At 45.5% G+C, this 26,657-nt stretch overlaps 1 protein-coding gene across 7 annotated transcripts in view; it reads right to left on the reverse strand.

Moving 5' to 3' along the window:
- The window catches only part of Ripor2 (RHO family interacting cell polarization regulator 2), a 223,839-nt gene that overhangs the window by 75,846 nt on the left and 121,336 nt on the right, over positions 1–26,657 (reverse strand). The window contains exon 1 of one of the 7 annotated variants that reach the window (XM_021180184.2): positions 16,952–17,202. The exons of 5 other annotated variants lie outside the window; for them this stretch is intronic. In XM_021180184.2, the coding sequence (XP_021035843.1) occupies positions 16,952–17,000 (49 nt within the window). In that variant the 5' untranslated portion in view covers positions 17,001–17,202. Of the gene's footprint in view, positions 1–16,653; positions 16,806–16,951; positions 17,203–26,657 lie in introns of those variants that run through there. One more of the 7 variants, XM_029468440.2, reaches the window with a different exon arrangement.

A 26,657-nucleotide genomic window follows, 5' to 3' on the forward strand; every position in this document is an offset into this window, starting at 1 on the left:
CCTTGAACTCACAGAGATCTACTGATCTGCCTTCTGAGAGCTGGGATTAAAGGTATGTGCATCTATGCCCAACTAGTTAGTCTGAGGCAGGAGTGTGGTGTGTATGTCCCATCATATGCCAGCAGGTTCAAAGTGGCTTTCCAGAGGCTCATACGCATGCTCTCTTTGTGGTAATTTTAGCACATTAATCTGCTATAATTGGGGTGGTTTCTGCTGGTCCTTGCTGCTGCATACCAAGAAGTGGCCGGGTGCAGAACATCTGCACAGTTATTCTTGGCTGCCAAAGCCAAATTGTTTATCATCGAAATGCAGAACAGCTATGTGCCCGAGCACGGATGACCCACAGCAGAATAATGTGCCTTCCCACTGGACAGTGAGGTTTCCAATGATTTCTTAGTATCCTATACCTTGTTCAAAGGATATGAAGCTGTAAAACAGTAACAAGGCAGAAACCCATCTCTTTCTTAAGCTTTGAGAACAGTGCAGTGTAAAGAAGGAACCCAGCACTGGATTTAACGACACAGGGAAAATCCCCAGCACCAGAGACAAAAGAAGATACGAGAGCATAACTAGTGCACACGTGGAAGCCATATTTCTTGCACGTTGAGCTCAGAAGGCCTTGTCACATTGTGTTTTGTGAGCCTATGGAACTCCTAGTCAGTTATATCAGGCTGACACCTGGGCAAGCATAAGCTGCTTTCTTCCCTGCTTCTCATACACACACACACACACACACACACACACACACACACACACACACACACACACAGAGAGAGAGGAGAGAGAGAGAGAGAGACAGAGACAGAGACAGAGACAGACAGAGAGACAGAGGAGGCAGAGTGGTTTGGAACATGCTGTGATCCTCCTGTCTCAGACTCTCAAGCACTGGGATGCCTGCCTTGCCCGGTTGTTGTCTTCAGCCAATTTACCTAGATGGGAGCCACATCTATTTTTATGGAGTAAGAAATTGAGGATGGCTTTTCCTAAGTGTTCTGGAAGCCCTGGTGTGTAGCTTGGCTACCTCCCTGTCACTGTCTTCAGGTGCTGGTCTCTCCTACACCCATGCCACCATCAAGGCATGCTCTCAGCCCTCTGGACCACATCAGGCCATGTGAAGGACTGCTTTTGCTGTTTGGGAACTCAGCCCTCACTCTGCAATGCTTGTCCCTTCTTCTCATCATGACAAGCTAATGAGGAGTCATTTCTGAGATGCTTGAGCATTTAATATAGTTTAGATATTAAACAATAGGCGGGAAAGTTTACTTATTTCATTGGTATGAAATGACATTGGAATTATCCAAGAAAAAAACAACCATAGTTTCAAAATGCACACTGAAGTGTGTACCAGGGAAATGACATGAGGTCTGGTTTGGCTTCTGCAGTTACGAAAACTAAAATGATCTATCAAGTAAATATAGAAAATCTTGGACAATTTTTACAACTGGATGATGGATATTTAGGGATTTGCCTTATGCATCCTATGTATATGCATGTTTGAATAATTAATTTTATTTATTTAATCATTTGCATTCTCCAATGTGTGTGTGTGTGGGGGGGGGCAGAGGTCTGACTTGGTGTCACTTCTCAGGAACCCCCCACCTAAGCTATGTCTCCTCTACAAAACCTTTACAGTCCTTATGAGCTCATCAGGGCACAGTGAACCCTGCGGGGGACCAAAGATAATAGTAACACATGAAAACCTGCACCCCCAGATGTGAAGCAGGTGAAGATGAGTCCACAGAGAGGAGGAATTTGTCTATTTTCTCTAGGAGAGGAAGGAGAATTGGTTTGGCCTTTTAAATTGATGGATCAACCCTATACAACTTCAAAGAAAACAAGAAGCCACACGGGTGGTAAAATTAGCTGGCTTTAATGATTTCCATATCCATGTAACTTTCCACTCCACGTGGGTGGACATCTGTATAAACATAGAAAGCCCAAGCTTGGGACCATGGCTCTTGGACTTGGAAGAGACCAACAGAAGAATGGGAGCGGCCTTTAGGGAGCCCCTGACTCTGTTCTGGCCCTCCAGAAGCATGTGGGAGCTTTCTAGGACTTTAGTCACGGCTAAGAGAACACAGAAGTCTCATGTTGACAGAACTTGCAGAAACACACATGTTTTGAGCAGGCTGGCAATATTAGGCTAGATAACATCAGCCCTGCAAAAATGAAATGATGTTTCTGTGTAGGGAACTCATTGATACTACCTGACAGAGGCATTCTCCACTGTATTGAATTTGTAAAACACCTGGAACCAAATACTTTTAGGAGCAGATAGCCCAGCAGGTATCAAAATCAACAGAAAGATGGATTCTGTCTTGGTGGCTACAAGGCTGCTCATATCTCACATATCAGGAAAGGGTCTCATCAGTGAGCCTAGTTCTTCACCATAGCTCATGAGTATAGACTGCATGTTCCCAAGTACTTAGGCATCATAGCAGCATGTGAATTGGGAGTGTCAGTTATTAGCATTCCTTTACACATATGAAAACTGGTCTTCAGGCAACTGTTCTAATAAGATGGATGGCAAAACTAAAACCAGAATAAGCCCATCCTGCCACCCTTCATGTCCACTGTCCCTTAGCTGAGATGTACAAATCCTACTACAGATTTCATGGTTTCGTTGTTTCTTCTCTCCCGCATCCCTGACCCAGAAAGGGTCTTCTGTAGTCCAAGCTGGCTTTGAATTTCCTACATAACCAAAGATGACCTTGACCTCCTGACCTTCCTGTCTCCACCTCTGGAGAGCTGGGATTACAGGTGTGTGCCACCATGCTGAGTTTTATTTTCCTGATCCTTAAGGAGACTCTCTGCCAACCTGAACCATAGGGCTGTCAGCCTATAAACTTCATCAGTCTCTACTAAGCCATTGCTTTGATGGTTGGAGAAGACTAGGCGGGTCTCATACGGCTCCCATAGACTTTACTCTTTTATTCTTCAACCATTCCCCACCATGAGGTTGCCTATTAGGTATGGATGGCCCCGGTATGGTGATGACAACATTGTAGATTCAGCAAAAATGATCAGGCAGTCTCTACTGCTCAAGGGGCAATGCCCTGCATCTTATCTCTTGTGTTAAATCCAGAAAGTCAGATGCATTCTTAGGAACTGAATTACTGGATTTTCCTGCACTAAAATAAGGCCCCTATATCTTAGCCACTGTCCCTTGATGTCACCAGCAAACACAAGAGCCAAAAGAGCATTCTTCAGACTGCCTGCAATTAGGATTTCCTGGGGAGATTCTTTTTTAAAATGTTGTAGTTTAAGACTCATTCCCTGATTGTCCAACTTAGGTGATCTGGACTGGGACTCCGGCATAAGATTTGAAAAACCTCTTCCTAGGGCTTAGGTTTTCTTCATGCACACAGGCTACAGTAAGCAGAGTCACATTTGACCTCTGGGTGCTTAATAGTGACTGGTCATCTGATTCCAACTTCACTCAAGATGCTTAACAAGTGTTTATTTGCAAGTCTTTACTAGGATTCTAGCAATTTCTGAAATGGCGCTAAGAATACTTCTGCCCTTCCGTATTATGTAAGTATTTAAAGTTGCATTCTCAGCACTAATGATTATAAAATCAGAATTTTGGTCAGCTCAGAATCACTGAAGACTCTCTGTTTTACAGAATCAAATATTCTGCCAATGTTAAACTCCTTCTGCGAATAAATAAACTTAGCCAGTTTCTGTGCATGCAAGTTTTTCACCAAGAAATGGCAAAAATTACATGCATATGAAGGAACTTTTTTTTTCAAGATTTATTGTCTTAGTATTTTTAATTATATATCCTTGTATGTGTCATGGATGTGGTATATACACACAAGGCATGTGCCCTTAGAGGCCAGTGTTGGATCTGCTGGAGCTGGAGTTACAGGTGGTTGTGAGCAGCCAGATGTGGGTGCCAAGAAGTAAGGGCCTTTGCAAGAACACTTTGTGCTCTTAACCACTGAGTTACTTCTCCAGCCCTTAAAGGAGTTGTTTTAAAATTAATTTCTTTATGACTTGTTATCAGCGAATGTCTGATCTCTATTCTTATTTTGTATATCTAGATGCTTGAGAATGCATAAATCTTCCTCTGGCAAAGAGGGACTGTGGGTGGGGAAGCTTTCAGAGTCCCTGTTCCCAGGCGCCATTTGTCAGGTCTTCAGTGAACCACACTCAGGCACATTCATCTTGCATGCTTCTGAAAGCTCAACCCAGACTTTGGAATCAGAAGTACTGAGGGCATTGAAATGTAGGCCTTGATGACAGTCAAATGGGAGGAGTAGAATTCAGAATGTGAACCAGGCAACTTTCTTTAAAAAAAAAAAAAAATGACACACATTCGAGTAAGAATGTATTTTGATCCCTAGGAGGGACAGGATTTTTCTCTGTACCAAAAATACATTGTTTGGCAGGCTGGGCCTATTGTTTTCGAGAGTCAGCAGTGCGGGTGTTCCAGCTTAGAGAGCAGATGCCCTCCAACTGTTCAGACTTGGGTATTTGGGGCCAAGAGAGAAGAGGCCACCACTTGAACAGGTGGCTGGACGCAGCCAGTCACTTCAACCCCCCCCCCCCACTTCTGCCATTCTCCAGAGTAGCTCTGGAGGAGGGGTGTCGGAGAGGGGATTACAGGGTGACACAATTAATATTCACAGCAGGAAAGGGCAAGTATCTACCCACTTCACTTTCCTTAGCACTTCCAGAGTCAGCACAAAGCACTGAAGCAAAGTGTTAGTCTGAGAGTGTGCAAAGGCAGCTTGGCCTTCCACATGAGTCCAGTACCTCTCTCCAGACTAACCACAGCTCTCAGGAAGAGAGAGGCCTTGCCTTACACAGACTTAGAGACGGCCCCAGCCAATGTCCTTAATAGCAGGTCAAGAGAGGTAAGGAGCACAAACAAGGAAGTAGACGGCTCTGCAAGGTTAAGAACACACACATAGCATGTGAGGCATCACTTTGCAGTCACCCTATTGCTATGAGTCCTCTTTGGACAAGTGCCCCTTACTTGGCCTCCTCTTCTGTAAGATGTTGAGTGTAACATTTGCATCTTAATTTCTGAGGATTAAAAGGCATCAGGCCTGCCAAGTGGAAAGTTCCACCAAATAGATGCTCATATAAACTAAGGCCTGCTGTTCACATCCACACAGTCACCAAAGTCAAGGCTGCAGAGACAAAGGACCTTGCCTAGCAATGAAAATTGTGTGCTTTGACACTTCTCAGTTTTGCTAATCACTTTAGTCTTCTCAGAACATTAAAGTGTCAAATGACGAATTCTGGCCCAGTCATGAGACCATTGAGCAGCTGTGGCCCCACGTCCAGGTTGGGTTCTCTATGAAGGACTGTAGGGCTAGGGTCAACCATCTTTAACACCTCTTGCTAATATTTGCTGAAAACAAGATCTTATTATGGTGTATAATTTTGGCCTAGATTAAATTATATTGCTTTTCCCAGAAAGAAGCAATTGATAACCAAATATAGACATTTCTTTTTCTTTTCTTTTTTTTAAGTATTTCTTTCCCTTGCCATTTTTAGGCCTTGGGAAGAGCTTCAAGGAGAGATAAGGAAACAGGAGTGAAGATCAACGAGCACAGGGCTGTTGTCTTTGAGCCTTGTGTGGTGCTTTGGTTCCATTCATTTCCCTCATTAAGACACCTCTTCATAATTCCTCACTTTGAAAGGTTTGCCCTCCAAGGAACTAATATATATGTTATTAGATAAAATATATATTAACTAATATATATATCACATATATATATCCTATACCATAACATATATACAAGCTCTCTCATATTGAGAGAAGACTAAGGCTTAAATAAAGTTGACTTAAAAACTAGGGATACACACCTGCCATCACAATTGAGGCCAGCCCTGTCTGTATATATTCCTGGCCAGCTTATATACATACATGCATGTATATGTATACATATATGTGTACGTGTGTACATGTGTACATGTACACACACACACACAAAGGTATATGCATATATATATATACACACACACACATATACATTTCTGATCACAACAACTTAAGTAATAACTTGCTATGTTGCCTTTTTTGCCTGGCTGTAAGAAAGCTTAGAACAAAGTCTGCCACTGCTACCAATATGGCATGAATATGACAATATGGAATATGAATATGGCATGAATACGGCAAGACCTTTGCGCTGGTGATCAGAGCAGTCCCAGACAAGGGTTCTATACCAAGCTACCTCTGCAGCCTAGAGGGTTTTTGTTATTTATTCTAGCTGGCCAGGAACTTGTAAGACAGAGTGGGCTGGCTTCAAATTCACAGCCAACCCCCTTCTTCTACTAAGTGCTGTGATGACAGGTGTAACCCGATTTTTAAGTCAACTTTATCCAAGCCTTAGTCTCCCCTCGACACAGTGAGAGAGTTCCCAGAGGCTTTGTCAGCCTGACTCAAGTCATCAGGAAATGTCCATTGGTGTTCTTTTGTGGACCCATAATTCTTTCCAGCTGCTTGTTTGAGTTTCAGATTTTTGGAAGCCACTGCTTTGTGGAGGTTCTGGGACAACGTGGGAAGCAGTTACTGATGGAAACTGGAACTCTCCCATGAATCTTGATTAGGGAGACCATCATCAACCCCACCAAGTTATCCTCAGAAGAGAAATCACGCCTGGGCTGACATGGGGCTATGAAGACAACTTCTCTTTCACTGAGTTGGAAAATGGGAACTTCTGGAACAGATCAAATACACATTAAATTGGTGAATCACAGCTATTGTTCTAGAAATAATATTCAAATCTCATCAGTCTCAATCTGAGAACTCTATTTGTGATGCAAATCAAAGGGTATACACCCGAAAATACTTCTGCTTGCAAGCCAGTGCCATTATGCATATCATTTAGGTTGGTTACCACTTTAAATCTTTTCAGATAAAGACGCAGAAGGGTGAATTGCGCATGTATTAGCCAGATTTGACAGTATTCATTTTTCTTCAACTGCAGGTAATTATCCTGTATAATTCTCTGATGCATAAATTAAAGCCACATCAATTAGCAATGGTCTTGTTTTCCTACATTCAGTAATTAAGATGAGATTGATCAAGGGATATTTTATGTGTGGACATGGAGCTGATAAAAAAACCTCCTCATTGAAGCACTGATTCCTTTTGTTTTGTTTTTTTCTCTCCATTGCCCTCTCTTGCTCTGCGCTGGTTATTTGACAGCCAGTTCTACCAATATGGCATTGTTTGTCAGGATGTATACTGCCAACGATGCAACAGAGAAAGTGTCCATTTCACCCCAATGGGTGTACCTTGGCAGGCCCTTGGCTGGAATGATGATCCATTCCCCTAGATAATGTGAAAATGCCTCTCCCGTGGTTGCTATAGACTCTCGAAGAGCCCTGTTAATTGTCTCGCTATCAGCAGAAAACCTCAGCCCACATGGACGGTCTGAGATTTTACTTGCCAAGCCAAAAGACCCGGCAGCCACAACCCAGTTGAGTTATGTGGGAGAACTCTGGCTTTCTCAGCTTGCTGCTGACTGCTAGTTGCTGTGGGAACTGTAGCTCTGCTTTTGGAGTCTCTGTGTATTTATATTCATTGCCATCGCCTGGACTTGGATCCCACCTGGCCTAGATTTAAAGCTGGGCCTCCTGCATTTTAATGGTTTTGTGCCACAATTTTATCATCTATGAGATGGTGCAATTAATTCTTACAGGTTATCACAAAAACTTGGTGAGTTACACATATGTGCGGCATCAGAAATGCTTTTGAACAAGAGCTATATTATTATTGGTACTATAGATTAGTTTTTTAAATTTAGATTGGCTGTTTCAACAATGGAAGATTTATGTCAACATTCAACACGATATATATATTCACAAAGTTGTCACTCAAGATTTGTATTTATTGCTCCTTTTTCTCTTTTTTTCTTCTTGTGTCTTCCCCCTTTTCCCTCCCCATCTTTCTTTCTTTGGGATGGGGCATAGTGTATTTTAAGACAAGGTTTTGCTACATAGTCCAAGCTGAACGTCAGATCTGATGCAATCCTACCACCTCTGCAACTTGAATGGCTTTTTCCCCTTCTTCTTTTGTATCTAGGAACTTACATGGGTACTAGAGAGATGACACAGCAGTTGGAAGTGCACACTGCTCTTGCGGAAGAACAGAGGATCCCAGCACCACCTGGGGTGGCTCACAACAGCCTGTGCTGCCAGCTCCAGGGGCATCTTCCACCTCTCCAATGCTCATTAATGTACCCTCCAACACACACACATAACTTAATACATAAAATATTCTTTAAATGAAAATTTGCATTCATGGTTTAGTCTTACTTATTCTCTCCAGGTAGATCACTAGGGAGTGAGGTCAGTCAGTGTCCTGCAGGAGGGACTGTTGTCCCCCTTGCTCCATCTTTCACTTAGTCCCCAGTCTGACGACTATGTTCACACTTAGGGAAACAGCTTGATACTGCCCTTAAGTTCTTCTAGGACTATTTTCTTCCATTAGCAGGGAAGAGACATTTTTGCAGCAGAAAGCAAAAAAAGTAAGTAAGTAAATAAATAAATGAATAAATAAATAAGGAAACATCTGGAAAACATCTCGCCATGGAGAAACACACACCGAAGATCCCAAAAAAGAAAGTGACCCTCAAAGGAAAGAACACCACGTGTCATTGCTGTCCTATTTTAGGGCAAGGATCAAAATGACGTGATACAAGGGACAAACTTTCTTTTTTCCCTTGGAACGTCATGGGAGTCTGAATAGGAGCAGTTCCTGACACTTCTTCCATCTTTCATGGAACGGAAGTCCAGCATCCTTGCTCAGACCAGTAATCTCAGAACTTTGGAGGCTGAGGAAGGATGATTAATGTGGATTTGAGACCAGCTGGACTTCAGAGTAATATCTTATGCCAAGAGAAAGAGATGGGGGAATGGGGTGATGGTGGTAGGGTTCAGTTTCTTAGCCAAAATTAACTGGAGGAAGAGATGGGAGTCAGATCTGGGCTGGTTTCTACAATGGACCACTGACTTGTTATCTACCTCAGTAAAGACACTCGAGGACAACAAAACTTGCTCTTCACTGACTTCATTCTACATTTGTTAGAACCAAGTGGGTTACTTATTGTTAGGTGATCCATCATTCCATACATACAGTGGCCTGCAACAACCACAATGAGTCACAAACTTCAGACAGCTTTGGATCCATGTCTCCTACCAGTCAGAGGGCAGTAGGTGGTGAAACGTCAGGAACCAGTGTTGCCAACAGATGACAGTGACCCATTCTCTTTTCTCAAAGTCTCGGGTCTGTCTTTGTGGTCAGCTAGCTTGGGTTTCCTCACATCATAGTGGTCTCAGCTGAGACACTTACAATGCTGGATCCCAGCTTCAAGAGCTTTGCTCCAGCCGACAAGAGTGGAAGCTAAATAACCTCTCAGGGAGAAGTGTGGTGCCATTTGTAATGCCAACACTCAGGAAACTGGAATAAGAGGGCTGCCACAAATTTTAGGCCACTAGGCTACATTGTAAGCTCAAGGCCAGCCTGGGTTATATAGTAAGTAAGACACTCTGTCAAGAAGCAAACAAATAAAATTGCATTTTGTGACCTGGGCTTAGAAGATATATCCTTTAAAAAAAATTTATTTATTTAATGTTATATGAGCATTCTGCCACTGACACACCAGAAAAGGGCATCAGATCCAATTACAGATGTTTATGAGCCACCATGTGGTTGCTGGGAATTGAACTTATGACCTCTGGAAGAGCAGATAGTGCTCCTAACCACTGAGCCATCTCTCCAACCTGAAGATATATGCTTAAACTAGGCCTAACAGTATATTCCTGTTTTTCCATCTGGCGTGTGGCAGGATAATTGTGAGTTCAGAGCCCTGAACAAGTTCTAGGCTACCCTGGGATGCTCAGTGAAATATCACACAGCAACAATGATGATGATGACAATGGCGACGATGATAACAACAGTAACAACAACTGACACCCAAAGGCCGTATTCTCTATTGATCAGGAATGTTGCAATTTTGAAGGAACGGACACAGACCTTCATCTCTCCATCAGAGGGGGATCAGAGTCTCCCTTGTAGGAAGATCACATGGGAAAGGAGATAATGCTGAGGGCAACATTGCGCTGTGTGGCTCAGGGTAGAGCTGCAGTAAGTCAGCACTTGGCTCTAATAATGATGCTTTTTGTGCAATGTGCTCACTCTCTGGACAATAACTACTACCGAGCTGAAGTAGGCAGCTATTCGAAGCCTCCTTCCTCCCCTCTCCCTGTTGTATCTTCATGACATAGCAACATTTGTTAAACTATCTAAAAACTCAGGCATCCATTTCTGTTCTGCCAAATGCTACCACCCCTCACAGAAGGACCGTGAGGGTGTTGGACACATCCACCTGTGGTCCTTGAAAGCCTCACGACTTCCTGTGGCAGCTGCAGGGGTTATGCTCTCTTGGCATTCAATGTCACATTGACTACTGCCCCCAGCCTTTAGGGTGCTTCCCTGTATTGAAATACCATTTGCCAGAATCTCTACAGCTAGATCCGTCCCACCCCCAAGGAGGAGGAGCCTCCCCCAGACTCTCCTGAGCTCTAAAGGCAGCTGTGAGTGGGAGGGTGAAAGTGTTGCTTTTCTATGGCCGTTGTAATGAATGACCATAAAGCTAGTGGTATCAAACACCAGCATACACTTATGAGCTTATAGCTCTAGCAGACTGAGATCTGAAATAGGTCTTACTAGATTCAAATCTGGAAACTCGCAAGCCTATGTTTCCTTCTGGAGCCTATATAGGAAAACCTGTTTCCTAATCTCTTCTAGATTCCAACATTCCTTCTCCTGGGTCTCTGTCCCTCAATTTCAAAGGTGATAACTTTCTTTGGCTCTGCCGGTCCTTTTGGAGAGCCATTTGTTTCCTTTGCTTTTAAGGATGAAATGTACTAGACTCGGCCCAGGTGGTAGGTAATCTAGGATATTGCTAAATCCTTGACATAATCATATGGGCAAAGTCTCCTTTGTCATAAAGGAAATTGGAATTTTAGCTCTCAGAGATTTGGCATGGACTTCTTGAGAGGACGAGCCACCATACTAAGTATCTGGTTTTTCCTGCAGTAGCTTCCTGGTAGTTGTTTTGTTTCCTGGCCATGCCAATAGCTTCTCAGATCATCAGGCAGCTTCTGGATACCAAATCAGACAGTAGGGACATTCATAGTTCAATTACAAATGAGGTTTACGCTGTGTGTGCTTGCTTAGCCCTCTTCAGTGTAGCACATAATTTTGCAAGCCATCTTGACTTGTCCTTTCTGCTGATCAGATTCTCCACTCTACAACTGAAGCCTGGTGAATGCTGGATTCCCCTGAGTGCTGTCTGTCACCTGAGATCCACCTCTCTTTTTCTTTTCCAAGCCCCAGTTGTTCCCAAGAATGCAGCCTCACTAAGACAAGTTTAAGTTCCATTTCAGCCAATGAAGAACATGGGTCATATCCACAAGGCCAATGCTGCCTTCTGAACTAATAGTACTGGTGCCGTTCTGCCCTTCAAGGATCAGCCTTGAGCCTGTCGGTCAGCAGGGCCCCCAGGGTTGGAAGGGAAACAGTTAAGGTCAAGGTTATTCTTGAACTTGATGTGTTGCAAAGAGCAACGAAATTAAATGTCATGTGAGGAATAATCTCTTGGGAGTTGGTCTAGATCCAGGAATCTGTCCTGGACTGTGTATCGATCCCCAATGCTCTGTCTCCTTCTGCCCTTGCCCTCCCTGAAGGGTGAATGAAGCACTGCACAGACAAGCTGAAGAGAATGTACTCATTGTTTCTTAGATTCCTTTCAGAACAATCAGCTTGTGAAGGAAGAGAGCTCTTCCAGGGCTTCAAGGGAAAGCCAGTAACACTAAGCCCAAAAGGAAGCACAAACACAAGAAACTGTTAAAAGACACTGTTTGTGTATATGTAAGGTGCTTTGTAGTGTGGCCATGGCCAATCTTTCTCTGACGTGACTATCATTAGCAACAGCTTATTTCACTACTGTTCTTAGGTGACCTTCACAGGTGACCTTCCGGGCCAGGCTTGTCCTCTCTATGTCCTGATCTTCACTATCTTCTTTTAGGTTCCTGCTCTTAAATTCTGGTTCACAAGTTGTTGATCAGGAGTCGATGTCTTCTCTTGGCTAGGCACAAACCACAGGGGCCCCAGGAAGAAGGAAGAGGCTGTTTAGCCCCTCTGAGCCCTCAGGAGCCTGGGAGCCCACTAGTCTTTTCATCTGGTAGTTTCTCTTTCCCCTTCCACTCACCTCTCCTAAAAGGTGTAGCGCTCTCTGACCTACCTTAGCTCTTTGCCTGGGGTGATCATCCTCGTACTGTCCAAACCCCAAATGCTTCTGAGTGAAGGGGTGTGTTTGGTATCAACAATGATCTTACGACGGCATGTGTAAATGCAGGGCTGTGCTTTGAGTGTGGCTCCCATGTCTTCCAAGAGTTGCACAATGGAAGTATTGGAAAGGGGTGGAACTGATCCCCAGGTGAATTGGGAGCATACAGAGAGTATGGAAGGGGGTGTGGGATTCTAGTCTCTCCCTGTCCCTGGTTTAAGATGTCATTGTTTGCTTCATACTTGCTCATTTAATAGTTACCTGCTAGGAGGTGATGCAGTCAAGAGGTGGCTCTCACCAGGCCACTATCCAAACAGTGAGCTAGATACATAAGTGTCTCCTTACTTCCTAAGCACCCTGCATCAGGCATTTTGCTATTATGACAAAGAACTGACTAACACACAGGCTATGTAGTCATCCAGTTGCCTCTTCCTTCTTCTCTGCTGGATTGAACTTCCTGGAAGTTATAATTCATATTTTATGTTTTTACTATGAAGGAGAAATCCAACTCTGGCAAAAATCCCAAGAACTTGCTCAGGGGACACATGCGTAAGCAGGAGGAAAAGAAAAAGTAATATTACCCACATTACCTAACAATGGACATTAAAAATCCACGTCAGAATTAAAAGTGATTGGTAATCAATTTTTTATATGTATTTTAGAATAGTGTAAAATCTGTATGCCATTTTAAAATAATGAGATTAAACAATTCCCTTTGTTTAAGGCTTGCTTCTTGCTCTGGCTAGAAGCTCAAGTTGGTCTTACGGAAGACAACATAAAAATACTGCATCTCATTTTCTTTCACTATGAAAAAAAATTCCAATTTCTTTTTTCATTAGTGTAATGAACATAAAAACATTCAGTGTCTCCCCATCAGTATCTTATAAACAAAGAACAATAAAATAAGCTGGACTAGCTTCCTCTCTTCGAGGCAGTCTTTCCTCCTTCTAAGGAAACCCCTCGAGGACCCATGACTAACAAATCCTGACTAGATAGCCGCCACACTCAGAAAAACACCTATTATTTCCAGGGAATGTTTCCAATCTAAGTAAGTAAGGGATAAGCTTACTTGACCAAATCAACCAAACAGAGACCTGGACCGTTAGCCCAGAGAGGAAGCCTGTGGCTTCAGAGGGGAGGCGCTAAAGGAGGACCAAAAAACGTGGGTATTTCTGAATTAGCTCATGCAAGATATGGAATGGACTGTTCCATGGAGTGCCTGAGAAGGCTCCCATGCCTGTTACAGTGAGGTTTTCTCAGGAGGGATGCTGCCTGGAGAAACTGAATACAATATGACAGCTTAGAGGAATGAGGCTCACAGCGGGGCTCTGCTGGGACATAGAGGTACAGTTTCATAATCCTTGCCCCTTTCTGAACACATCTTCCCAACAGTCCCACTATGGGTTGTTTACATGAGGACTGATGGAAGACACCATTCCACACTGAGGTCTGCCTTTGTGGAGCCAATCACTTGCCTATCTGTAGCTCCTCCCCACACCCCCACCCAACTCCCTCGCCCCATTGTCTGATTTCAGTTGGTATTCTTTTCTGGTTGAATGGCCTCAAACACAAGCAGTGCACCCCCACCCCTCACCATCCAGGAGCTTCTCTTGGTAGATGAGGCTAGCCCTGGTAAAAGATCTGTTTGCAAGCATGAAGCTCCTGCTCAGAACCAGGCAAGGGAAGCCCAGATGGAAAGCCAAGTCTGCCATTGCCCGGGGATCACCCATTGTGCAGATTAAATGACTTTCACTTCCACTCCTACTTCCTCTCAAGGAAAGCAAGAGGCTGGTTTCAGACTTGTTGATTCTTTTCAGAATAAAAATAAAACTGCATTTTAATTTTTTCCAGCCCTTGAATGCACTGATGTTAGAATAAAGCACTTGTTTGTAAACTCTTTAACCCCGGAGGACCCTTGTAAGAAAGCTCTGATCATTAACTATGAAATCTGAAGGGGATATTGTCTACTCTCTATAGCTACCCTTCTCTGTTTGAGTCCTCTTAACAGAAGTGGGGTGTAATAAAATGAGCTCAAAACGTAACAAGAGGGACTGGGGAGATGGCTCATTCAGTAAAGTACTTGTCACACAAGCATGGGGACCTCAATTTGATGCCCAGTACCCACGTAAAAAGCTGGACATGGCAGTGCATACCTGTAATCTTGGGGCCAAGAAAGCAGGGACTGGGAAATCCCTAGAGCTCTTTTAATCTTGCTCTCTTAATCCCTAGAGCCACTTAATCTTGCTGAATTGATAAGCTCCAGGTTCAGTGAGACTGTCTTAAATAATAAGATGAGGACTGACAGAAGAAGACACCTGAACACACACACACACACACACACACACACACACACACACAGGAGCTCACAAGCGCGCATGCGCGCACCCCCCCCACACACACATACTCACACACACTCACACACACACACACACACATTCACACAGAATGGGGGAGGGGCAGGAAGGGAGGGAGGGACAAAGAATAACAGAAGTGGTTGGGTTCGTTTAGAAGAAGGCATGTGGTTGATAATGTAGCTGAGTCCTAGGGTCTATCCTGGTGGGGATAGTTTCTTGTTAGTGAAAGAAGATTTAGTCAGCACTCCTGTCATGACCCCATTCCAAAGCCTGGACACTTATATAGGTGTAGTTCCCCAGATCCAAACAATAGGCATAAAAACCTCCTCCTTGGGACATTCACTCCTGAAAGGGGACAAGTCCCTTCTCTGCTGGAAATAGCTCTATTTTGTAATCAACAAAAGGAAAGGAGTCAGAGAACCTGCATTTTGGTAATCAGGCTTCCAGGCAAGTCCTCTGGCCGGGCTAACAGCCTCCCCTCTCTCGAGTTTGGCAGTCTCTATATTTATATTGAGGACAAAATATTCCTAGTGAAAACATCTCACATCAGAGTGTCAGAGGAAGAGAGCAACAACACACATCAGGGGGCTTTTGGAAAAGCAACAATATGCTATGTTTTGACTAAACAGATTCTCCAATGTTCTTTTTCAGATGGTTGGGTGCAGTCAGCTTTTAGACAGGCAAACGCATTAACTTCTAGGGCAAAGGCCACCTTGTGGCTGGATCTCCACTCTTGGGACGTCAGCAGGAGCTCTGATGTTGTTGGAGGTTGGACTGGGTAGACACCCCCCTTGCTGCCCTAAAAATTGCCACAAAGCGAGGGTGCCTACTTACGGTAACTGCTGGAGATTGGATGGAGGGTGCTGGTTCTTTGCAGGAGTTGTGCCCTGACCTCTCTTGCTGTAACAGCAGATAGAAGGCTCTAGTGGAGCTAAACCTTATGAATGGGACTCTCAGAGCCTGCTCTAAGAGAAGTAGGCTAGTAGGAATACTGGGTGATGGTGGGAAGGTGGAGCGAGGCAAACCTGACCCAGAAAGCTCTCCCAAAACAAAACAAAACAAAACAAAACAAAACCAACCAACCAATCATCAAAAACGACAAAACAGAAGAAGGAAGAAATGACTGTGTCAGGAAACAATGGGCGGGTGCTCATATTTGCAAGGGGAGCTGAGAGGAAAGGCAGCTTGTGTGTGTGTGTGTGTGTGTGTGTGTGTGTGTGCTCGTGCGCGCTTGTGCTTTAAAGACAATCACATTGTTCCCCCAGCTGAAGTGTTGACATTTCTTCACAGTCACTCATGCAACATATAGGTGTCCCCCCCAGACCAGAGCCCATGGGCTGTGGATCCCACTCTGTCCCACCTCCACAAAAAACACCACCAGCTTCTCTAGGATTTTGTCTTGTTTTCTCACTCAGGAGCTGTGACTGTCCACAGTCCTGTCATTCTCACACCTGAATGTCCACAGTCCTGTCATTCTCACACCTGAATGGCTCTGCTTAGCGAATTCCAACGCCTGCCCTCTTCTACAGCGAGGGGTCTGCATCCCTATCCAGGAAACTGTGGGAGGGAGCTATGAGGTAATAAATAGCCTGAGGGAGAATTACAGAAACCGCCCCCCCCCGCCCCCCCCCCCGCGCCTCCGCGCGCACGTTCAATATCACAGACACCTGCTAGGGCTGGAGTGTCCCCCAAGTGTGACCCCGTAGCCCAGTCTTTCCAAACACAGGTTGGCATCAAAAACAACACATTTCTTCTGGCTTGCCCTCTTCCCCATTCTCACCGGTTTCACGTGGCCAATTTGGAACAGCTGGGTCCCAGCCAAGCTCAATTGCTCAGTCTGGAGGCACACGAAGCCCTTGGAAATTGCGATCCTTCCTCTGAGCTGGATCACCCATCGCTGCTGGGTGCCCGGAAGTCTTTCGGTAGCCAGGGTTCACCCACGACCCCACCCGCGGGATTCCCTGTCCCTGACAAGCCCCTACCTTAGGTAGTGCCACAGGCTTCTCTAGCCTTCTCAATCGGTCCTTCCACAGTGCGGGACATCCTTTGGGTCTGCCTGCGCTAAGTGCACGGCCCCTCTCCCTTAATAACTTCCCTTCTCGTCCCAGCCCACATCAGGCTCCCCGGATTCGCCAGGACCTAGGAAGCCCGGACACCCAAGGGTTCTTCTTAATATGCCAGGCTCATTCAAGCCCAGGACACTCCTCCATACACCCACCTCATGCCGGTGGAAACCAAAATCAGCCGCAGAGAATGTCTTTAAGAGGCGCATGCACCTACCTGCCGAGAACGCTCCTAGTGCCCGGAGACGCTTAGTACCGGGTGGCATGTACCACTTCGGCACCCACGCACCGCCCCTCGCTGCCGTGCACCTCCGGCTCCGCGGACAACCGGTGCTCGTTCCTCCCAGCCAACAGGGAAAGGTCCAAGGGTAACAGTCCTGGCTCCAGTGCTCGGGCGTCGCACCAGCTGCCGCCGCGCCGGGTGAAGTTGCGGGGCCAGAGGACGCGCGGGTGGCAGACCGCGGAGCGAGCGCGGTAGCGGAGAGGGCGGTGGGGAGGCGCGCACGCGGGGGCTGGCGCGTCACCGGTGCGGGGGGGGGGCGGCGAGGGAGGAGGGCGGGTGGAGACAGCTGCTTGATGGTCCCTTCAGCCCGACTCCTTCAGGGTGCGCTTGGGTGCTTGCCTCCAGCTGATCGTCTGCCTGCACACCAGGCTCTGGGACACTAGCTTGTGGCGCAGCTTAGGAGGACTCCGCCGCAGGGGAGTTGAGTGAGACCAGCCGGACACGGAGCATTAGAGGCGATCTCAGCTAAGACAAGAGTGCCTGTGCAGCCAGCCCTTTGGGGATCTCAAAAAGGGCCGTGCATTGCAAATGATGAGATGGGGGAGGGTTGTGTGCACTGGTGAAGAGTGAAGTTCAAGGCTCAAGGCAGGAGTTATGATGAAAAGCCCGGTTGGAGAGGGCCGCTGAGTACAAGTACCCAGGGCTTGTTTCGACAGAGGTTTCACTATGATAGGGAGAAGCAAGACTTTTGTTTGACTTTGAAACCCCTCTTTTGGTGTGAGTTTGAATTATACATAAAGCTTTAAAATGTAGGTGGGTCTGACAGACAGAAACATTCCATAAAAAAGGACCTTTTGAAGCTGAGTGTGGTGGCACTCAAGAGGCTAAGGCAGGAAGACTGCTGTAAGTTCGATGCCAGCCTGGGTTATATATAGTAAATCCCAGGTCAACATTGGTAACTAGGCTATTATATGAGACCCTGGCTCCAATTAAAAAAAAAAATCTGTGTGTGAGTGAAGAATATGAGATTGGGTATTCTAAGGACCTGGAGCCCAAGAGTGGACTCTGCGTCCATCCTTAGGTTGGCAGTCTTCCAGGCCTCAGTTTCCTCCTCTGTGAAACTGTCTTACTCATACAATTGTGTACATACAATATGTAAAATCGAAGTGTCCCACAAATTCATCCATCACATTCCAAGCTGAGACCTAGTCACTTTGTGAGGGCATTGGAATCAAGAAGTATAAACCTTGACCAACAAAGGCTAGGAGAGGAGTCTATGGCAGCACCAGGAAACCTGGACATCCTTAGACCTGGAAAACGCAAGCAGCTGAATCACACCCCATCTAAGGATACAGCCGGACTTCAGGGATCACTCAAGGAGGAACACTGTACAGGCCTCTCACCTGGGCCATGAGGCCATGGCTTGAGAGGAGCTCAGACAGGCTGCCCTTTCCAGCTGCATTCTCCAATGCCCTTCTCTCAACTCAACACACTCCCCATCAGCAAGCCACCTTCCCATGTGGACATTCCTTCCTAGGAGGAAAGCATCAACTACGATCACACACGAGACAGCTTAGCACACAGAGGGCAAGCTCTCTGTGTGTTTCCTCGTGGGTGTTCTGCTCAACACGCAAGTCCCTAATGCATCAATCCGTACAGAACTAAATGTAAGTTTAAGGTGATCTTCTTGTCCCCTGACATTAGACTGTTTACACCTGGCTATAATCTTTCAGTATTTTGATTTCCACTTTATAGACAGGCAAACTAAGGTTACAGAGAGTTAGCCTAACTTGTCCAAGATGACTCAGCCTCATCAGCTTTAGATGCTCGTGCAAAAAAGAGACATGGCTTGTGGGGAGACATTCTTCATGGCACACCCATCCTTTGGAGGACACAGCAAAGCTGGGCTTGGATTCCTGACGAGTGGAAATTGTGAGTTAATGCTGTGTGTTCTTTTAAATGACTGTATGTTGATTTCTTTTCTTCTTCTTTTTTTTTTTTTTGGTATGTTGATTTCTTAGGCAGTGATACACAATAGTCTATTTGCATTGCAGAAACAGTGGCCTTTAAAAAAAAAACCTGTAAACCACAATGTGACTCTTCTGTGGCTTTAAATCCTGCTTCAGTTCCCTATATGGAATACAGAATAAAACCCAAAGTCCACACTGCTGGTGATGGTTAATCTTCATCATCAGGTTGGTAGGATCTAAACTCACCTAAGCAGTAGACCCTTGGACCAGTCTGTAAAGGGTTCCCTAGGTAAGTTAATTGAAGTGGAAAGGCCAGCCTTAGATGTGGACAGCACCTTCCATTCCTGGGCTGGGGCTCTGGTCCGAATACAAGGAGAGAAGGTACTTGCCACCAGCACTTCCTGGCCATGATGGTCAATATCCTCTCGAATGGAGCCAGGTATTTGATAGCAACAAGAAACATAACCTCAGCACCACTGCTAACAAGATCCTGGTGAGCCAACCCTTTATAGATCTCCGCTATCTCCAGGGCCTCTCTCTGGTTCCTCAAACCTTCGCAGCCTTTTCCTGGGTCATCGCTGACCACTGGCATCTTTAGTACATCCATGTCCCCAGTGATCATGTCCATCCCCACTTGTCTTCCAAAGCGCTGACCATTCTTTGCCCGTCACTAATCTGTGAGTTCACGGGGCAGGGACCATTTTTGCCTTACCCACTGTGTCCCAGGCCTAACAGATGGAAGATGGATAACTGCATTCTGAAACAGTTCCTGAGTCTTCAATCATTTCCTTTCCCTTGTCAGCCTGGCTTATCTCCGTCGGGAGAGCCTTTGCCCACATCCAGATAGCAGCAGCCATTTATTCACACTCAGTTAAAAAGCCCCCCCCCCCCGCTATCTCCATTCCCTCCAGCCCCTTGCCCCTTTCCTGTCCTCTCACTTCTGAACTTCCTAACAGCCAGATCTCAAGATGCCTAGAACCTCTACCTTGAGTAATATTGCAGGCACTGAAGTGTGATTGTTCCAAACAGTGTTACATTTCCTGGGCTCTGGAAAAAGAGGCTAAAAGAGTGAACACTGCACGATGGGAGTCTCCAAGGCATTGTGTTTAGCTTTATCTTGGGGACGTTCAACTCCTCAACCTGGGGCAGAACTGAAATTGCAAATAAATAGGAAGTGGGTTGAGCAAAGTGCCGCTTTGAGCTGGCTCCCCAGGCAGTGTGTATATGGCAGAAGGGTAGATCCTGAACCCAGGTCAGTTTCCTCTTTGGACTGGGATCTGTCCTGGATGTCTGTAGCCGCTATGGGTCCTAGCACAAATCCTACTCAGACAGCAGGTACAAGCATGAGTTACGGATGGACAGAACATCATAGGTCTAACGAGACAGAATTCGTTCCTGATAGGGCCCCGTGGTTCACATGCCAGAGAAGTTAAGTGATTTGTCCACCAGGGCAACCAAATTACGAGTTCACAGCAGAAGCTAGTCCAAGCTCTACAGCAGGCATTTCCACTTACTGTCTCTGCTCAGATCTCCAGAGTTCCCATTCTTGAAGGGATGGATTTCTCCTTATTTCTACTTTCTCTTGTGGTGTATTTACCGCTCCCTAAGCAGAATTCAGAGCATTCCTATCCGCCAAGGGCATTCTTGTGACTTTACCCAGGGAAATAATGAAGCATGGATCTGTTCTGTTCATGGAAGCAGGGGTACTATGGGACCCTCCTCACTAGGAGACAGCTACATTTCCTCATGCCGGCAGAAAGGAATGGTTCCTGAAACAATTTGCTTTATGGTCCACTTTAGGATACATGATCTGCCCCCTCAATTTCTGAGACTCCACTTCTCTTAACACGAAGGAATCTAGACCACACTCATTCCCATGATATTGCACACAGATCTGTATGTAGGTTGTGCCAATGCTATATTGGTAAAACAAAGCAAACCAAACAAACTCCATCCATTTATAATAAGACTTGTGCCTTCAGCTCCAGGCTTCACCTTCAAAGTAGGAGCCTTGTCATGAATACTGTCACCACTTAGCACTGTCACACTGTCATGGGTGTCTCTTTTATCTCAGATGGAGAACTCCGAATTCATGAATATGTTCTCCACTCATGTAGAAACAGAAGAAGCTCAAATGAGGGAAATGTGGGCTGACTGCATGCCTGGATTGAGCATCAGTGCTTTTAGAACAGGGCTGTCTTAACATGTTGAATTCTGCTTTGAAGGAGCCAAGTGACCTCAATAGGCAGCGAGAGAGTGACATGCAAAATCCCTTATGTAAAAATTTGTTGACTTAAAAAAGAAAAGAATAGTTCCTTAGAGCATAGTTCAGCCCACCCCCTCATGTCATTCCTCATCAAGAATACTCACAAATAAAAATGGCAGCTACTATCAGTGGACCGTTGGGTGAGGACAGTATCAGGTCGTGGGCTAGGGAAGGCCACTGCAGCAACCTGACCTGCTTGGTGGGGTGGTCTTGGAGATGAACAAGTGAGGTGTGCCATAGGAAAGAGGAAGTGCTCTGGGTGCTATGGGAACGGCTTTATTTTTGGTAGCATGAAACTGTGTTTTAACTTCAGCAGTACCGACAAGTTTCTCTTTCCGAAACAGTAAGGCTGTGTCATTCTGCTTCCGGAGAATTTTTGAGCCGATGTTTGGCTGACAGAATCAGCCCAGTGAGCCTGGTGGAGATTGATAAATACACCGTTCATCAGAGGAATCAAGAAAAGCTTGATTTGATTTCCCAATTTAGAACTTCATCCCTGTAACTCAGAACTCAGCATGTGCCCGAGGAATGCCCAGCATTGCCAAGTGAAGCTGATGTTCTCCCTGGGATCTATCAGATCCTTCTGTGTTTAATTTCTCTGTGTATCCTGTGCCTAGGACACTGGTGACTTCTGGTTTCTACTCCTGGCCTTCGCTGACAGTTCCTGGAGAGGTGGTCAGATCTAGCCTGAGATCTAGGCTTCCTTTCTAACTGGGATGCCTCACGTCCACGAGAGGAGAAGAGTTCAGGACCTCATGTTGAAGGCCTGTCTGTAATTACATGACCCTACCTTAGAGACATTCAGCTGTCCCAGTGCTTGGCTATGGGGTAGCTTGAAATGCTGCTGGTTTTGAGATTTTTACTTTAGTTGAGATAGGTTCTTACTCAAGTAGTCAAAGTTGGCCTTGAATTTCCAATATTCCCAAACCTGACCATGAACTTCATATCCTGCTTCAATCTTCCTGAGTGCTAGAACCACGGGCATGGGCCATCATGCACATTTTATGCAGTGCTGGGGTTTGAATGCAGGGTTTCGTGAATGCTAGGCAAGAATACTAGCTAGGCAAGCCACAATCCCAGCTCTGGGTCTGACACTGTTTTGTTTTATTGAGACAGGGTTTCCATGACTGTCCTCGCTCTCAATTTATAGGTTAGGCTGGCCTCGAACTCAGAGATCCTCCTGTCTCTGTCTTCTGAGTGCTGGGATTAGAGGTGCACACCATGCCTGTCTCTTTGGTTTGGAGACTCTTGAGCTCCTTTATCACCCAGCCTCCTGAGGCATCAGGGGTGTGGCTTCAGAAGCCTTCCCAAATGGGTCCCCACCTTGCTGCCACCCTCACAGGCAGGGGGCAGTCCCTAGAAGGATTTGAAGTTGAGAGACTTTAGTTCTGTCTCAATGTTGCTGAGGAGGAACTTGGCCAATCTCGGCCTCTGTGTCTCATCTGTCATAGCCAGATGTCTGGATAGCCAGGTCACCACACTTCCTGGTTTGTTTGTTTGTTTGTTTACTGTTGTTTTGCTCAGGCCAATCCATTGCCTAGAAATTCTTAACTGATTCTCTGTCTATCACACTTCCTCCTACTATTGAGGTTTATCTCTAAAATCACCCCTGGTTTCGAAAGCCCTGTTCCAGCCATGATGAAAACATGACACTGGTCTTTTTTTTTTTTTTTTTTTTAATAGGAGCTTTGTCCCCTGAACACAGATCCATGTACATCCCTGCCTTCTGGGAGAGCTGGTTAGCACACTTCTCACTATCAATAAGCTGTGTGTCGGGAGCTATGCTTTGTGCCATGAACAGTGTAATAAGCTCTGTATTAGTATTAATGAGTCTAGAGGAAGGGAGTCAATTGGCTCAGTGAGAAAGGTGAGCATGCGCTTCCCTGCTGACTTCTGCCACCTTCCCCTGAAGAGCCCCCCTCCCCCCAAGCCAGCATTTATGGGCACTGGAGCAGCTCCCATGGAAGTGTCATCACTAATGGAACTGCAGGGAGCCAGACCTCCTATGCATGTCTGGTGCCTCTGATAAGATCCTCACAGAAGCAGACACTCAGGCATTTCCTTCCCATTGTCACACATATTTGCTTTTGCAATGGGAACATTTTTGGTCAATGCTGTTGTCATTTTAGTATGTCCTAGAAACAAGTTGCTCAAAGGTACAGAAAAGGTACAGAACCAATGAGTTCAGGCAAATGACCCTAAGCCTAAGCCCCATCTACAGGTCTAGCTTCTGCACTGAGTGACTAGAAGGCTTCAGAGGCACAAACAACTGGATACTCAGAGCTGATGGGGAAGAAAATGTGCTTCAAGTACAAAAATTTCCTCTTCAGAAACTTTACATCATATTTCTTATACATGATTATTACATAACACCTTGAGGTCTTTTTCTGATATGTATATATACACAAATATATATGTCTTGTATTATATAGTATAATCTTGACCAATATTCATTCTATCCTCTACTTTCTAAGAGAATGCTTTAACATTTAAAAAAATACAGCATAATGGTCCCAAGATCATTCGACCATTTTATGCTTTTTCATAATACTGAAGCCAAGCATGAGGGGTGCACACAGTACACAGGAGCCCAAGGCAGGTGGATTTCCATAAGTTTAAAGTCACACTGGAGTTTCCAGCTAGCCAGAGATATCTCAATAACAAACAAATAGACAGGAAGTATGGAGGTGGCTCTGTGAGTAAAAGCTTGCTATGCAAACGTGAGGGAGTGAATTTGGATTCCAGCACGTGTAAAATCTAGATGTGGCAGCACACCCCTGTAACCCCAGTGCTTAGGAGGCAGAGACAGGGGACTCACTGGCTAGCTGTCTATCTGAAGCACTGAGCTGCAGCTTCAGTGAGAGCCTGTGTCTTAAAAATAAGGAGAGGAAAAGAGAAAGAAAGTTGTTATTAACCTCTGGCCTTCACATGTGCATGGTCTGGAGAGAACACGCATGCACACATACATGCACGCATGCATGCACGCACACACACACATTGAGGCTTTCAAGTTGCAGAACTTGAAAGAGCTTTGGTCAACCTCAAGGGTCCTCAGATCTCATTTTTGGAGCCAGCAATGGAGATTGACAAAGATTTCGACAGTATGTCAAATCGACAGTTCTTTTCAGTTCTGAATCCCAAGAGGTACAAAGTGAAGACTATACTTTTAATTGAAAAGTGTTAGGACACACACACACACACACAAAATGGGTATAAAAGATTGCAAAATGCAGGTAGAAACTATTGATATCTGTAATCAGAGTGCTAAGAACTAGGCAGGCAGGCACTTTTGTTTCTAAGGTTGAAAATTAACTTTTACTTCTTAATAAGCCCCTTCCTTATATGGAGCCGTAGGAAGCACAGTAAAAAGTAAAAAGGAAACCATCAGCTCCTCCAAGGTGATGCATTTAGTGCTCCTAGAAGGATGCTGTTAGTCCCAGGCTTTCAGTTTGGCCACTTCCTGTTTAGTCTCCTTCCTCTCACTCCTCTCTCTGCCCTGGGGCTCATCGTGAATGGCCTCCTTCAAGGTATGAGTCCCAGACTCTTCCTCATAAGGTCATCTTGGGCTGGCTGTGTCCCTATATAAAGAGTAACCTCCTCCCACCCCGGTGGAGAATGGCCTCTATCTACGTCCTCCATAATGCTGTTGCTGGTTCCTAAATACCTGTACCCTCCCTGCCTCTGGAATTCATGTCTTTATTAAATGAAACTTCTGGTTAGTGCAAATGTTGGCTTTCCTGGTGGAATCTCATTAAGAATTACCTCCCGGGCTGGCTAGAAGTACTTGTTCCAAAAGCCCGAGGGACGAAGCTCAGACTGAGGAACCCTCATGAAGAAGCATAGTGTGGTGGGACACACTTGCAATCCCACTGCTGTGGATGCCGAGACAGGCGTATTCTGGGGCCAGCCTACTCAGTGCTTGGAAAGCCTGAGGAACCCCAAGTCTATGCTAGTGGCTGGTGAGACACCATTTGTCCACGGCCATTGCAGACAGGTGAGTGTGGGTAACAGAGACCCTTAGCCACTGGCACAGAACAGCTTAGGTTGGCGGAGCTCAGAGCTGGGTTGAGCACAAGGCCTGGTATCAGCTGAAAGAGATTTCGGAGGTCTATGTGAAATCTACATAGATAAGAAGAAGCGCTAAAGAGAAAACCGGACCGATAAAAGATGGGATTTGCCTGTCAGCCATGTATTTCAACTGATACAAAGCTCTCCTCCCCACCCCCCATTCTGTGGGTGATATTTGACTAGGAGGAAGAATAACCAGTTAATCCTGTCCCTCAGGCCTCTCCAGGGGAAGGCTGACTCCAAGAGATTAGGGACCAAAGTGATTGCTGAGTGACCTTCTCTGAGTACTTTGCATCTGAGATCAATTAAAAAAAATACACTTGTTACTTTAAAATCTCTTCTCTAATCTTTCATATTTTAACTATTTCTCACTCAGGTGGCCCTTCACTGTAAATGGACGTTCCTCTTCTTTTTCACTTCAAATCAGAGCTGTTGTTCCTTGTAATCTTGTTTAATCCCTTATCCAGTTTGGCAGAGGTCTCCCCAAAGGCCAGGTCCTTTCTAATTCCTGAATTTGAGCTCTTTAACGCCAGAGGTGGATTTTGGAGGAATGATAGGGACAGGAGCCTACTGATGAGACCTTTACCTCTAGTGGCTAATCTTCCTGTCGTCGTGGATCTTACTTAGAAGTGTGATTTCCATTTGGTCGCATGGTAGTTAAGTGAGTTGTCACTACTCCAGAACAGCTCAAGAGAGCTAGAAGTACCTCAAAATGGCTTAAGACACAGGGGTACCCATAGAGAGGTGCCCACTGAGGCTCCCCGGTCTCCCCTCAAGTCCCCCATCCCTCGTCTGTGCCTCCATTCTCATAGGAAAGTGAACCTCTGAACCCAGATGTCTGCTCTTGTCCTGGAGGATTGGAACCATTAGGAATCCTAACTAACTCCAAGATCTAGCATCTCTTTCCTTCCTAAGTCCCTTTCACAGCTCACACCTCTCCCAGCTAACACACATGATGCAAAACCAGGATGCTGGATATCAGATCTGTCCCAAGGGCTCCTCCCAGCTTCACTTTGCAGAGGTTCAGGTGGAAATCTATCCCCTTTGGAGACTTCTTTGTTTAGCAGTGGGAGAGAGGAGGCCCTGGCCCAGTTCCCCTCTTCCCTTCCCTGCGTTGCTCACACACAAGTCCCTGGTGGCTTCGCATAGGAGCTGTGACAACAGGACGGAACATCATTGCCCTCCATAATTAGCCAGGCAAAGGAGAGAGCTGTACTATCAGAGTGATGACAGCGCTCTCAGCTCATAAATTATTCACACAGCTGAAGTGCAATGCCTGTCACGTTCAAAATAGGTCATTCATGCTTGAGCTGTTAAAGCTGAAAATTTCACAGCAACAGTAATAAAGCCAAGGACTTTGGTTTAAGCAAATCTCCAAAGAAAGTGGCTTCTGCCA

This window comes from Mus caroli, unplaced genomic scaffold, assembly GCF_978045245.1.
Source record: "Mus caroli unplaced genomic scaffold, Mus_caroli_1 scaffold_15, whole genome shotgun sequence".
Lineage (NCBI taxonomy): Eukaryota > Metazoa > Chordata > Mammalia > Rodentia > Muridae > Mus > Mus caroli.